Source organism: Anastrepha ludens, chromosome 5 (genome assembly GCF_028408465.1).
Source record: "Anastrepha ludens isolate Willacy chromosome 5, idAnaLude1.1, whole genome shotgun sequence".
NCBI classification, from domain to species: domain Eukaryota; kingdom Metazoa; phylum Arthropoda; class Insecta; order Diptera; family Tephritidae; genus Anastrepha; species Anastrepha ludens.
The window spans coordinates 105,067,658-105,084,016 of NC_071501.1; the positions used below are offsets into that span (position 1 = coordinate 105,067,658).

Sequence of the window (16,359 nt, forward strand, 5' to 3'; positions counted from 1 at the left end):
TTTTTAAATAGTAGTAATTTTATTGTTTAGCACCGCTTTTACACCCTCATTGCATCCCTTTCGCTCATATCAAGAAATTTGCTTGTACAAATCGTAAACGAATTCTCCAAATGCATCATAGAACATCTCAAGTCCCAGCCATTCGGCAACTGTGCGCATTATAGTGACCAGCCACTTCGGCAACGGTGTTATATCGCAAACATCATCGATGACCTGTATGCGTGGCAAGAGCTCCGCATGCAATTTCAACTGCTCGTGTAACTGCAAGGAGTTAATCGTAATAGTGCCAACATAATTGTCGAAGAGCATAAAACATTCGACATTGAACCGCACGAAGTCGGTATCGCTTTCGTTTTGCAAAGCCGCCGCTTGTGGTGGCGGTTTCCAACACAACTCCGGACGTATGTAGATCTTGAATTTGTACAGTTCGGCGAGTTCAAAAAAGTTATGTAAGTCTTCGTCGGCCGGCTCTATGGCATCATTTATGCGATCGAATAGCGATAGGAGCCGTACGCCACTTTGTGTGTAATATTGACCAATATTCCGCGAGTGTGCACTACGACAACGACTTCGAGGCTCTATTTGCATATCCATTTGCACATCTTCATTGCCTTTTTGCGTCACTTGTTCTTTGGCTTCATGCTTTCTCGGTGGCGCTGGGAATGGTATTTCCGAACGGAGTGGCTGACAACAATCACCATTCAGATTTTTCATAATATTCGCAATGATCACCGTATTTAGTGTCACCGTCTTCAAATCGATATATTTATTACCCATAATGGTGGCGTATTTCTCGAACAAATGACTGTCACGCAACTCTCCCAGCTCTTGTTTGGTGATGCTGGTCATGCCAAGATGACTCTCGCTGGCTCGATCGATCACATGCAATTTATAGAGATGGTTGTGTTTGCTGGCGGGCGTGATGAGCACCACCACATCGGTCGGCCATTTACCGGGTTGCAGCTGCTGTATGATATGATCCAGCGATGTCTCCATGCTCTTGCTGCCGGTGTGTGCATCATCTAATGGACCAGGTTTTACGTCCACTAGGCTTTTGACGATGAAAGGTCGGGCATCGTCGGTGATGATGGCGTTGCGTACAGTGCGCTTCTTTCTCTGTCCCGCAGCGCTAAGACGCCGGTGACGCTCTTTTAGTAATTTTGCGCAAAGGTCACGAATGTTTTCACTCATCGACGGAATGGAATTTTTCACAGGCATTGCGACGGAAACAAATTTATATTAACAAATACAAACACTAAAACATGGATTGATGAAAGAAACTAAAGAATTAATATATAGAATAAATTGATGAAAGACCGACTAATTTACTTTAGTAGAAGACAGAACACAAAAATAGACAACATATTTTTGAAAACAGCCAAAAGCAAAAAAAAAATATTTATGTTTTTTCCAGAGCACTTTTTGAAAGTCACACATACACAAACACATATTGAGTGACGCCTTTTTTGAGCATTTTTTACATATTTGTATATTTAGAGGGCAAGCCACAAGCAATACTTCTAAGTAGGGCATGGAGCATATAAGTTTGGTTGTGCCACAGCAAATGTATCGGTTAAAATATTCAACTCCCGAAACTACCATATCATATTAGTACATTAGATGTGAATTCCAAAATTAGATATGTAAATTAACACCACAGGACCTTAAATGGTCAGAAGAATACGTTTTGTGACAATAATACAAGGAGGTGCAAAATTAATCAGCCTATCGAAAGGTTTTGTAATTCTTAAAAAAGGCGTAAAGTGCGATGAAACGGTCGTAAATATGTAGCAGCAGCCACATAAAAGATATCATTTTCTCAAGTTAACAAAAAAATTATAAATGTTCAAATAAACATTTCCATCACTCAAAATAATTTTGCTTTTATTTAGCAAAGAAGCGAATCAAAAACAAAATTGGATGATTTTGCGCTACTTTGTATTTTTTTTATTTCCTTGTTCACTCCTCTCGGGAGCAAAAGGCCTCGACAAGACTCTTCCATCGTAGATGTCGGCATCTGCTAGTTCGCGCAGCATCGCCCTTCTCTAAGTTTTTTTTGGTCGTCCTCTACTCCCTTCCAATTCAGTGCCATTTTCGTGATGCTATCTGTTGCTTTTCTCAATGTGTGACTTATCCATCGCCACTTTCTGCGTTTAATTTGTCTAAGGATGGGTTCCTCGTTCGTTAATCTCCACATTGCGTCGTTTGTTTGGCCAGAATATTCTGCAGATGACGCGGAGGCATAGTTGGTGTTGATGAAGCAGATCCAAAATGGATAAACTCGGTGGAAATGAGCAAACCACTATTTACTGGATACCAGAGCACAAACCAATAGAATGAAATGAGAGAGAGCTGAAAAGCTCGCTAAGGCAGGCATTCGATTGCCATGATTGAGCACGTCAGACATTTACCCATCATCCTCCTTTCTGAAAGCGGAACTAAATAAGGAAGTAGCTCTGGAGACGCAGTCGATATGGGAACACTCAACCTCGTAGAAAACTGCCAAAATTATGCTAAGGACTTGGAATACGAAAACTATAAACTTTATTTTATCACTATTTGGAAAAGACTTCAAAATATTGGTTAGAGTACTGACGGGATACTGTCCAATCCCACATCACGTAGCCGAAATGGGATTAGTCCAGAGCGATCTTTGTAGCACTCAACAAATGCGCCTAGGATCAACATATTTTTCATCCTTGAAGGATATTGCAGACAAAAGGCTGAGCGGCTTGTTAAAACTCGCGAAGACGTGTATTAAGAGTTACAAAAAATAATAGCTTCGACTCCAAATACGTAAAACTGGTAACACAATGGACCCTACAGGTCTATATGAGATCTTTTTACAGTTCAGCCAGCACTGTCTACTCTCACCTAGTGATACTTGGGTCCATCGACGTGGAATTGTACGTGGAAATGCACGAATAAACTTTTGTTGACTCTTACTTACAACTCTGGTGGACTCGAAATGGTTAGAAAATGTCTGACTTCACTTTCGATCGCATCCGAATTCTTCAAAATAAGGCTCATCTAGAAAACAGGAAACTGCGAGGCGGATAAGCTAGCCAGACAGGGAACCTGTGAGGTAGTTACACCGCGAAACGAGAGGATTAGGATCCCTTTGACTACCTGCGATCTGCTTCTGGAGAGGTGGGCTTCGCGTCAACTCAGCGAATGCTGGGAAAGTAAACAATATTGTAAGGTCGCGAAATCTTTCTGGTCACGAGTGGATCGGAGCCGCTCGAGGAATCTTCTGAGGTTTACAAAATCACAGCTCTTGAACTTCGTGAATGTCCTAACAGGATATTGGTTGCTATAAATGCAGTGAGACTCGGCATTGGTTGGTTAGTTGGTTGGTTAAAGTGGTGATTCATCCAGAATCCAACTAGAACTTGCACACAATTTTGTTTGCCACATTCTCGCTACCAAGTTGGTTAACGGGTATTTGCAGCTTGACTATATCCAGTCTGTGCGGTTTAAGAACTTTATTAAGTTATTGACGTCTAAGCCAAACAGTTGTTCGACACTCTCGAACATTGCTTTGCCCAGGGTTGGCATTCTCTCCTTCCATAAGGCCGGGCACTCACAAAGAAAATGGAAAATCATTTACTTATTCTCCGGTTGTTTACATCTCTGAGTTCCTGATCCTTAACTGTCCTGCTAAGATTTAAGTATCTTGGCTCTCATCTCCTTCTGATATAGCAGGCGTTGATATTAAAAACCTGATGAGCTTCATCAGCAGTACGAAGCGGCTAACACCGCCGTAAATCAATCATCATTCGGTCATCTTCACCAAATACACTTCGTTGTTCAAAAATAACGAAGGTTTATATAATCAAGAAATACCCAGATATATTTTACTGTTCAAAAAATGCAATAAAATTTATTAAAACAAAAAGTACATAGGTAAAAAAAACACGACAAATTTATCACGCTACACCCGTAATTTAAATCAATGCTGACGTCCATATACGAAATTGTTAACAGGTAGAATCATTGAACCAGAGTCAAAGCCGAGTCGAAAATATAATAAAAAATAAAATCTGCATTTATTCTAACCATAGTAGGCATATGGATAGGAAGCTACTGCTGGGTAACCGCCATACAAGTATTGGGGACTAGGCACAGGGTTGGGTCCGGCCACAGGTGTGGGCACAGCCATCGCAACAGCGAAGAGGGCGGCAATAACGAGAAGGATCTGCAAAGTTAAGTATAGGTTATTTAAGTATCCTATTTCACAGAAGGATCAAGAATCTTACCAATTTCATCATTTTGTTAGAATTGTTTTTGTAGATATTACAAGTGCGAGAACTGCAAATGGAATGCTGACATTGACTGCCCAAAGTGCTATTTATACCAAAAGTGGTTTGTTTGTATCTATCGACTCACTCAAGCATTTACATATGAACATTGGGCAAGTATGCTAATATTCCTGTGAGACATTTCCTCATCCGTGACCAATTCGGCACTTATTTGCAAGCACAGAACCAACTGATGAAAACAATTAGAGCAGATATACTTGTATATATGCAAATAAAAATGGACAAGATACAAAACTCCAAAAATTGTTATTCCAGTATCGCCAGTGGCATAACGTCAAGACATAACTTAGCTAAGTAAGCCAACAACAAAGTAGCCACCTCGCCAAGTACTTCGCTGAGAGTCTCACACTTTCGTTTCACATATTAACTTATTTCGTTCGAATTTCATATTCTAAATGCATCCGCCTTGTTATGTATTACTTACTGCTACAGAACGTAATGTTTTATTTTTTTATTTATTTTTTTAAATGTACATATAAAGTAGAGCTAAAAGATTTTGCTAATTTTTCTTAATCTCAGTTTTGCGAAAATATCTGGAACAACAGAATTCCAGACAGTCAGTATTCCTCAATATTCCCTTCACTTTTCACTTCTTCTGCACACATAACGGGTGTTTTATTAGTATCTACCCAATTTTTTATTTAAATATACTTGAATGCTTGTTTTGATCCGCCGATGCCAAAACGTCATTGAGAAATTCTGACTCTTAGCACTGTGAGGTTCACGAAAGAGCCTCTTTTAGAAATCATTAAGAATTACTAAAAAACAAAGACTGGGGACAATTTAAAGAGCACTTACTTCAGTTTCATGTTGTAATAGCCAACCCAACAGGATCAATAAATTTTTCTTCTTCTTTAATGGCTCGATAACCCCTTAAGCGATTTTTACCAAGTTTAACAAAGCGCGCCAGTCGTTTCTTTCTCGTGCTAACCGGTGCCAGTTGGATACACCAAATGAAGCCAAGTCCTTTTTCAACTGATCTTTTCAACGCAGAGGAGGCCTTCCTCTTCCTCTGATACCACCAGTTGGTACCGTATCGAATACTTTCAGACCCAGAGCGTTTGTATTCATTCGGACAACATGACCCAGCCAATGTAGCCGCTGGATCTTTATTCGCTGCGCTATGTCTATGTCGTCGTAAAGGTCATACAGCTCATCGTTCCATCGCCTGCGATATTCGCCGTTGTCAACGTGCAAAGGTCCAAAAATCTTTCGCAGAATCTTTTCTCAAACACTCCAAGGGGCGCCTCATCGGATGTTGACATCATCCTAGCTTCTGCACCATACGGGGATATGAGATCCTGACAGAGTATTAGTTTTGTTCGTCGAGAGAGGACTTTACTACTCATTTGCCTACTTAGTCCAAAGTAGCACTTGTTGGCATAAGAGATTCTTCGTTGGACATTGTTATAGGTGTTAATGCTGGTTCCTAAATAAACAAAGTCTTTTACAACCTCGAAATTATAACTGTCAACATTGATGCCGATAAGCGAGTGTTTGCGCCGACTGTTTGTTTGATGACAGGAGGTAGTTCGTTTTGTCCTCGTTCCCCACCAGACCCGTTCGCTTTGCTTCTCAGTTTGGAAAAGGCAGAACTAACAGCGCGGTTGTTAAGGTCGTCAATATCATCGGCATACGTCAACAATTGTACGCTCTTATAAAAAAATTGTACCTAAGCGATTAAGTTCTGCGGCTCATACGATCATCTCCAATATCAGGTTAAAGAAGTCACACGACAGCGAATCACCCTGTCTGAAACCTCGTTTGGTATCAAACGGCTCGGAGAGGTCCTTCCCAATTCTGACAGCGCAATAGGAGCAATTGAGCAACGTCTTCTTGCATAGCCCTATTAGTTTTGCGGGAATACCAAATTCTGACATTCCGGCATACAGATAACTCCTTTTCGTACTGTCGAATGCAGCTTTGAAATCGACGAAAATATGGTGTGTGTCGATTCCCCTTTCATGGGTCTTTTCCAAGATTTGGCGTATTGCGAATATTTGGTAGATGGTAGACTTTCTAGGTCTAAAGCTACACTGATAAGGTTCAATCAGTTGGTTGATGGAGTGCTTCAGCCCTTCATAGAATACGCTCGCTAGAACCTTATAATCGATATTTAGAAGACCAATCCCACAGATTGCAGGATCACCCTTCTTATGGATTGAGCAGAGCACATTTAAATTCCTGTCGGCAGGCATGCTTTCATCCGACCATGTTTTGCATAGAAACTGATGCGTGCACCTTACCAGCTCCTCGCCACCATGTTTTAATAGCTCAGCTGGCATTCCTTTGGCACCCACAGCTTTGTTGTTCTTTAGCTACGTTATCGCTATTCTCATCTCGTCATAGTCGGGTAGCGGAATGACAGTTCCGTCGTTAACGGTTGGTTTATCGGGATCTTCACATTCTCTATGACATGCGCAGCTATCACTATTTAGCATGTTCGAGAAGTGTTCCCTCCATAATTTAAATATGCTCTGGATGTCAGATCGCCGTTTTCGTTCATACAGGAAAACGCCCCGGTCTTAAAACCTTCTGTAAGCTGCCGAACTTTCTGATAGAATTTTCGGGTGTTGTTCCTGTTGGCCAGCATCTGAAGCTCCTCACACTCACGCATTTCGCTCTCCCGCTCTTCTTTCGATTAATACGATTCTCTTCTTCTCGTAGTTTTCGGTAGCGATAGGCATAGCTTATTCTTCATCGCTCTCCTCAGACGCGGCTGGTTTTAAAAACTCTAAAGCTTCCTTTGAAATCGGGTGTCTGTTTCTCTTAACGAAGTGATGATCAAATTCACGATGCTATATTCTCCACAGCATTTTTGTGTAAAACTCCTTTCTGCGGACTTATGTATTTATGTACTATGCCTAGCAAATTTTTTGAGCTCAATATCTGAATTATTCCCTGCTTCATTTAATTACAATTGTTATGTCCCTATTGAAAAACCCGTTGTTTCTAATACGCGATGACAGCTGCACTGAAATATGCGCTCATTCCCTGCCCGCCATAACTGAGTGTCGTGACAATAATCACCAATCAAATTCTGTCATATCATTGTTATAATTTTGACACGAATATTTAGTACGAATGAAAACAAATTTGTCAGAGAAAAGCTTTTTTTAACATTTCTGGATATTGTCCATTTATGAGGTTTAATTGTGATGGAATAGTTGCGATATTTTTTTATTATCTTACATCAAAACACTTTTTCAGCGTTTGAAATTTTAACGACGCAATAAATATGACTTTTCCTATTTAGAGATTAAAGCGTAATCACATTTACTCAATTAGAAGCTTCTTTGTGTTAACAAAGTTTTGGTAAAAAGTTGTTAAATGAAGAAAATTTAAATTTCAACTTTTGAATTGCCTTTCGTCTGTTCAGTACCTTCATGACTCTCTTCCCTCCATCCCATTAAAATGGGTTTTTGGCTAGCAGGGAGTTAAGAAAAATGAAGCATTTACCCCAACCCTCATTGTTGTTATCTGAGATTTAAGTGCACGTGGAGCATCAGCTGAGAGGAAAAAGCATTGGATTTTAGTATTTTATTTTAACTTGAAAGCGCCTACATGTTGTTTCAAAATAAGACATGTAAAAATTTAGACTATTTCAGGTTTCACTATTTTTATTCAATGGCTCTTAATAATTATATGTATGTGAAAAATTGCATCTACATGTAAAATCCGCCAAACAGTCGATTCGTGAATGCCTCATTGTTGGGAACCTTGAGATATCGATGTTGATGGTTGCTCAGCAACACTTATCGCCACGGGAGCAATATTCTCAAGAGAACGTCCAGTTTTTGGTCTGCGAGTACACTGCAAGTTTTCTATTTTCGATAGAATCAGTTTTTTTAAATTTGTTCATCAATCTTTGCATTGTCGACTCACTCAGACAACGATTTTCATAATAAGTTTCAATCATTTTAACGAATTGCTCTAAAGTGTAAAGTTGTACATATGTGTGCTTCACAAATGTTAAAGATGATATAAAAAAAGGTACAGTCTAGGAATTATTCACTACTAATGTTTTGGCGTCACTTTTGAAAACCCCTTTATATTAATTTCCTTTTCTCCTCCTATTTGTGGTGTGTGTCAATGTTAAGCCTACAGTTTTAAGCCGATTTCGAACGCCAAATGATTTTTTATGAGAAGTTTTTTCATGGCAGAAATACACTCGAAGGTTTGCCATTGCCTGTCGAGGGGCGACCGCTATTCGAAAAAACGTTTTCTTTATTTGCAGGCTTCACGGAGTTTCGAACCTACGTTTTCCGAATGGTAGTCACGCACCAAGCCATTCGGCTACTGCGACTGCCAGAATATTAAGTCTACATTATTTTGCCCTTGGGGAATTTTGAAAACACAGAATTTTGGTCCAATGGAATTTGGGCTGTTTAGAATTTGTTTCACATTTTTTACAGAATTTTTATCTCAATTTCTATTTCTCTAGCGGTAAGGTTGGGCGACCCGAGTGGGTAGGATACTATGTCCCCGAGACGGCTAATCAGTTTGTTAGTAAGAAGTCATGCAGTATCGCCATGGTCTCTCAACTTTGTGTGTGTGTTTACTGAGGGAAGATTGTTCGCTTATAGACAGCACCGTTCAGCATGAGCCGATAGGAGACACCGTTTACAGAAATTGCTTGCCCTCGACGATTTTCAAAACTACTTGGTCCAATTATTCCACTGCTTCACAATGCAGAACAAATCAACACTTTGGGGCTGTGAAGAGGCTGTTGATGTTGTAATAGACGTAACTTGTCCTTTAGATAGCCAATAGTCGCAGACATTTTTACGCAAATTGTAATCGTTAGCCTTTAGAGCTTGCACGATTTGAGTTTTCAAGAGAGCTGAAGTCTAAGACGCTTCCTCAATATTTCGTGCACAATAGTGTTCGAGCTTTGGCTGACGAGGATTATAGTGAAAACTTGGAGCGACGAGTTCAATAATTTCATTTGTTCTCGATATACGACTGGGCTATTTTCTTTAAATTTTAAACTAAATTCTGCTACCGGATACCCTATGCCTTGTATGTAGCACAAAGGAATTCTTGCGCTTGCTCCTCAGATGTGCACGAGCCCGTCAAACTCATTCTAAAAGGTGTTTTCGCCCAAGACGATTTTAAGATCATTTTCAACTTGTGAAGCCTTTAAGCTAGAATATATAAGCCTTAAGGTAAAATTAGTCATTTTATTTACATCTTTGTAATCATGGCTTGATATAATGTATTTACAAAGCATTTTTAGGGCAGAATAACTATGTACACTAAAAGAGCCAACATGGCCCTCACGTTAAACAAAAAGAGCATTCGCACTCTCACAGGCGCCCTCACGGGTCACTTCACCTGCAACAAACACTTACATAAATTAGGCATAACTAACACCAGCACCTGCAGATTCTGCTGCGAAGATGAGGAGTCTATGGAACATCTCATTATCGAATGTCCGGGGTTGACGCATAGAAGGAAAAGGTTTTTAAACAAGTTCATGCTTACAGATGAAGACCTTCAATCACTCCCTCAGAAGGAGCTGGTACAATTCATAAGCATACTTAACAGTCAATAGACAGCATAGGGTGCACAATAGATCAATATGGTCCCAGTGCTAAAGGGCTACTCCTTAACCCTTTACAACCATTAACCATTAACCATTAACTATGTACACACAATACAAATCTCAGCATAACAGCCTTTCTAAATAAACCTGGTTTTGAAATTGCTTCATACCTGTTTAGAGAAAGGGATTCAGTCTAATTTGCCTTCGGGACAGAAGCAAACGACATGGGCTCCGTGCTTGAAATAAGAATTCAACCAAAATTAAAAAACTTCGTTCATCTGCTGGAGTTCTAAGCTAGAAACAAGGAAATGGTATGCAGGGAAGCCCTAGTCTATTCAGAAACATCGGCACATCGTCGATTTCAACTGTTTAAAGATTTTGTGCACCAGATTTATAAAAATTTTGAAATTAGCTGCCATCCCACATTAGACACGAGTTTTTTGAAAATGCGCTGTGAATGCTATTTCACACAATGATGAGCACTGCAGAGCCTGGGCTTAAAGAGATGATATAGGTTTAGCGGATATTGAGTATCAAGAGGATAACTCACCGATGTGCATAGACTATCAAACAAGCAAGTTATCAGAGGATAAATTTGATGTAAGGGTATCGTGGGTAACGAGACCTCTGACTCCTTAGCTAGGATGGGCTCTGAGGCCAACTTCTTTGGGCCGGAACCATTTCTGCCACTCCTTTCTGCAGCCATCAAAGCCACGGTTAGCAAATGGATTACTACAACCCACAAGCGAGCTTAGCAGGCTGAGAGAGGCTGCAGATGGACTAAACTGATGTTACCTATCATGTCCGATCGGCTGTCGCAAATCCTCCTGTTATTTAGCAGAATGGACTCCAAGCAGGTAGTTGGACTGATGACGCGCCACTTTCCATGGGCGAAGCACATGGAAAAGGCGAAGCACATCTCAGACAGTGTACTCTGTCCAGCTTGTGAAGAGGAGGATGAGACGGCGGACCCCTTCCTGTGCGTCTGTCCCGCCTTCGCTCGAATCAGGTTTGAGGTCTTTGGCACTGATGTGTTAAGAAGCATTTGCTAGTTTTCTCGACAAAAAAAATTTCTTTGATGGAAAACACGACAACTGTTGAGTTGATAAGAAATCCAGAAATCCAAAACCTTCTCATCAATGTTTATTGACATCATTTGATACCGGATATTTGCTGAAGAGCTGTGCCCATTCCCAGTTCTTTCACAGAACAAACAACAAAAGTATGTCCAAAGTTCAAATTCAATGGAATATGTAAATCCGTAAAGCATAATAAATTGTTAAAAATTTAAAAAGAAAAATTACATTTCAAAGTCTCGACTTGTAATCGAATTAGCTTAGGTGATACAAATAAATATGTACATATGTACGTAATTTTCAAAGTGCGCTCAATACCTATTTTAGACATATTTTATTTATTTTTAAAAATGTACGTTTAAAATAAATTGAAATTTTGGTCATTAAATTTTATTTCTTGAATTGTAGTCAACCACTTGAAGAGAGCATAGAATATTTATTTACCGAAAAACTCATTAAATGTCAATTAGAATTTCATTCAAAAGACGCGCAGCTGTATGGAATTATAAAAGCTAACTTTATTATATGATTTTTATGTACAAACATATCTACAATTAGGTATTTACCATTTTTTTATTCTTGCTTTTTTAAGCCCCTCGTAATTGTCATGCAGGAGACATACTTTTGCTACTTTTGCTTTTCTTTCTTATTTTGTTTTGATTCCAAATTTTTATTTGAAATTTTTTGTTTTGCTCATGTGAGCGGTGAGTGGAGAGTGGGTGAGTACGTGTGTAGAAAAATAAATAAAGAAATTTAAGAGACTGTTGTGCGGTGGGAGAGAGAAGGGGAGTGGAGAAACAGCCAATGACGAGTGGCCGGCGCTCCATGCCGAAAGTCAGTGAAGGTCAGAGGCGTAGATATTCTGCTACTTCCGCTGCCGCTGTGTTCTCTTCGTTATTCACGTTTAAATGGATTGGAGACTCCCCGAATAGATTTTTCTTTTAGATTAATATTTTTTTCGCCGAAATAAAATAGCAGAAAATACATGCATTGTTTACAATGTGTATGTGTGGGCGTGCACGTTTATATCTATTTGGCTGGAAATTATAATTCGGAATACGATTAAGGCAATTCAAGCATGACTTTTTAAGAGGCAAAGGAGCCGCTGTGATTTCGTTAAAAATAAAATGTACGAAATTAAAAAACTAAAATAGAAAACAAAAACAAATGAAACAAAAAAGTGCCTAACTTCGGCTGAGACCAAATTCTTCATACCAAGCGCATGTTTCTAGCTTAGGCACATAAAAAATGTGAATATTTAAAAACTAAAAAAAATTAGTTTTCATGAAAATCTTAATGCAATTAAAAAGAATAAAAAATAATACAAGATTAGTTTTTGGTAGATTTGATTTTTCTGACAATGGCGAGTAATCGGGGAAGAACAGATTTCTTATGTTTGTTTAGTGCGATAACCGCTTTAGGGTTTATATACAGTTAGAAGGCTGAAAAAAGCGAATTTTCCAGAAATATTTTCTGAGAAAACTTATAAACTTATTGATCTAAAAATGTGTGCACATATTTGGTTATCTTTTAACTGTATTTAAAGACTTAGTATTAGTAAAAATATTTATTTGAAAAGGAGCTACAGCTGATCTCCGGGAGCTTCTCTCAAAAAAGACGTTTTGCGGTGGCCACCATATCTCTGAACTGGAAATTAAAAAACCAAACAGATTTCGTTAAAATAATGTTAAATCTAGTAATTAATCGAAGGGCTAAGCAAAATAATTTGTTTTCACAAAATGGTGGGTTCTCAAAAAAAAATTGATTTTTGACCAAAATTTTGGCCTTAAATTTATTATAAAAAAAATATTTATCGGTGAGAAAAAAGCTTCGATTAATTACTAAAAAATATATTTGAGAAGCTCGTGTTAAAATTTGAGACTAATCGGTTTAGCCATTTTAATATTGAAGTAATGTTGGTCACCGTCTTTGAAAACACCATTTGGGAGAAAACGCGTTTACAGTTTGAAAAGTACTTTGCAAACTTCGAAAATATTCACCGGAACGATATTAAATGTCCTATTTTTTTGAGAATGGTAACACAAATGACATGTCAAATGTGTTCATAATTTTCTTAAAGGTTTGACATTTACGAAATTGGCCGCTATACGCTTGAACAAAATTGTAAAATATGGAAAACCTATTTCCAAAGTGGTGAGTCTTCTACTTCTTTTCTGATTTTCACATCGGTGGCTACGTCAAAAAGCAAAATTGTCGGATTTGGGGCTCAGAAAATCCACACGTTCCTGTAGAGAAGCAAATGCATCCACAACGAGTCACTGTTCGGTGCGGTTTTTGGTCTGGTGGCATCATCGGGCCACTTTTTTTCGAAAATGAGCGAGGAGCTGCGGTTACAGTAAATGGCGAGCGTTACCGTGACATGCTCAACGAGTTGTTTCCAAAAAAATTTGGTTTCAACAGGACGGTGCAACTTGTCACAATGCCAAAGTTACACTCGAACTTTTGGCTACCGTTTTTGAAAACCGAATAATCAGCCGAAATTCCGATCTCAATTGGCCGCCCCGGAGCTGTTAAGCCCGTTGGACTAATTTTTGTGGGGAGCCGTTAAGGACAAATGCTATGCGAACCATCCAGAGACGATTGATGCTTTAAAACACGAAATCGAAGTTGCCATTCATGAAATTGGAGCCCAAGCAACCGAAAATGTGCTTAAAAATTGCGTTGATCGAATGGCCTACTGTAAAGCCAGTCGTGGCAGTCATTTGAACGATATTATTTTTCATTCATAAAGGACAATGCTCTGTCTTCAAAATAAAAAAAAAAGTTTGAAAAAATATTGATTAGTTTTTTTTTTTATATAGCCGATTCAAAAAGCAAATTTTACATGGCCCACCCTATATACCTATGTACATTAAGAAAAAAAAATCGATTTTTTGAAAACTCTAAGTGTATATAATCCCTTAAGCGCCTTCGCCCGATATTAACAAAAGCCAACCTATCTAACGGAGCTCCTTGATCTTTATTGGCTGCACTATTCCCATGCCGCCGTGAAGCTCATACAGCACATTGTTCCATCGTCTGCAATATTCGACGTTCCCAAAGTGCAAAGATACAAAAATCTTCCTCATAATATTTCTCTCGAAGAATCAAAGAGCCACCTCATCAGGTGTTGTCTTCGTCCAAGGTTCTACGTCATACAATAGGACCAGCATGAGGAAGCACTTGGAAGTGTGATTTTTCGTCGCGAGCGGACTTATTCCAAAGTAAGACTTGTTGAAAGTGAGATTTCAAAGCTGACATTATTACAGATGTTAATGTTGGCTTCTAAATTAACGAAGTTTCCTAATCATTAAAAATTATAGCTGTCAACAATGACGTGCTTTTACGGGAGTGTCCCCAGTGCGTTATTGTTCAAACCTCGCCATGGAACTACAATCTCGTCATCAAAGGTTGATGGATCAGCGGTTTCCCTTTTCCTGTTTTCCATTGCTGTCAACATTCAGCAGACACGATAAGTGTTTCCTCCATCTCTGGACGACAATCACTACATCGCGGCCTTTGTTCTTACAGGAAAACACCCTGAACTTCTGTAAGCCATCGAATTTTTGGTCACTTTTTCTATCGACCATCATCTGAAGCTCGTCACAATCACGTATTTCGGAATCGCACAATTTTTCTCTTGCTCGGGGCTGGAGCGCAAATGAGCGAGACGTTGAAGATTCGCGTTTCGATATTGATTATTGGAACACACTCGTCCGCCAAAGTGGATGAAAGTACTTGGCGAGGAGATTTTACTCCCACCACAAATCCGCACTGACTTTGAGCTTCTTGTCTAGTGGCTGTAGTCCACGTCGCAGTCCTTTCGTCTTGCCCATCTGTCATACCTTAAATGTCAGTTTTTATGTTCCAGTTATAAGGGATAGCCCGGGTGCATAAGAGTGTAAGATTGAATATAGCCGCGCAATTGTAACTGTAACTGTAATCAGTGTTGTATAGGAAAACATACTTGTTATTTAGCGATTTCGCTTCTTTGCTGTACTAAAGTTAACATATTTTGTAAAGACCCGTTGTTACTACTAGGACCCGAGCCCTCCTTGCTATGGGACAACGCATTATCAAGGAGAATCTTAGGAGTGAAGAGCTTAGCCCAGGAAATGTTAGCTGGCACCAAAATATGCCAAGCGAAGCCCCAAGCAAGAGATGTGTAGGAAACTCACTAAGAATGCTCGCGTACATTCTCACAAACTACTGCAGATATCACAGTCATCTGCATATTAGGATATGGTACAATGATTCTTTGTCATTTCGGCGACCAATCCTCGAAGAATCCAATACAACTTTTCCGTGAATGTGACGCTATAGGGCGGAGAAGGTTGAGACATCTTGGCTTACTGCAGCCAGAAGAAAGGCATATACGCTCAGTCCAACCCAGCTCTATCTTAAATTTGATAAGGGAAATGGGTTTCGATGTGGTACTGTGATGAATAGAGGACACAAAAGTCCATGAAGTCGAAGTCAAATTTTTTCTATTCTATTCTATATACCCCAATTGCTTAGTGATCAAAATATATGAACTAATCAAAACGGCTGAATGGGTGACCACCATTCGGGGTGTGTACGTTCGAATCTCCGTTCTATCGTTCGTAGTCGCCTTAATACTGAAGGTCCCTCAATTTGTGGAACAACATCAAGGCGCACACCACAAATAGGAATAGGAACTCGGCCAAGGTAGGTAGGATAGATGGCAAGAGTAGCCCAGGTACACTACAAGTAGCATTTACGTGCCGTTTTGATACCATAATGTGAACCACCATTACCTGTGAAAAAATTTAGGGAAGAGAAAACCGTCTACAGCCATCCAGTGCTGTTGATGTAGTGGAGGGGAGAAAAGGGATCTAGGCTGGAGCATTTCTTTAAGCCATCCCCCAAGGGCATGCTAAGGAATCTTAAGCACCTACCCCCCAGAGCCGGACATTTACAGTCTCTTTCTCCGCAGGATCTCCAGAATTTCTGCAATAGGAGTTGTACTGATTTCCAAGCTTCTCCGTATGAGTACCGATCACCCAGTGACCAATGAACACCGCAATGAGTTTGGAAATTGAATAGCGGGGGAATCCCATGATCTGTTTATATCGCATTGAGGCCATAGTGTTTTCAAAATACCACACGATGAGACATACCTCCATCTGTCTTGCGCTTTTTTTAGAAAGAAATTGTGTAGTTTCCCTTGAACAACGGTCAAGGGGGCACCAATGTCTGAGAAGGGGACAACTGAAACCGGTTCTGTCGACCCCTTCCCGGCAAGCTCATCAGCAATTTCATTTCTCTCTATATTCCTGTGCCCAGGAACCTAGATAAGGGAAATGTTTCCTGCGCGTTTGAGACGTTTGAGTTCCTCCTTACAGGAGTTTATGAGAAGATAGCTGCAATACGGCGACGACAGGGCCTTGAT

The 16,359-nt window shown here is 39.6% G+C and overlaps 1 protein-coding gene across 1 annotated transcript; it reads right to left on the minus strand.

The window, feature by feature from the left end:
- LOC128863956 (uncharacterized) lies at window positions 1-1,365 on the minus strand. The gene has a single exon (XM_054103396.1). The coding sequence runs from the start codon at window positions 1,216-1,218 to the stop codon at window positions 70-72; it is 1,149 nt and encodes a 382-aa protein (XP_053959371.1). The 5' UTR covers window positions 1,219-1,365; the 3' UTR covers window positions 1-69.
- Window positions 1,366-16,359: the final 14,994 nt, after the last annotated feature.

Coding starts and splice junctions, on each gene's coding strand:
- LOC128863956 (XM_054103396.1), bottom strand. CDS start 1,218: ATGCCTGTGAAAAATTCCATTCCGTCGATGAGTGAAAACATTCGTGAC.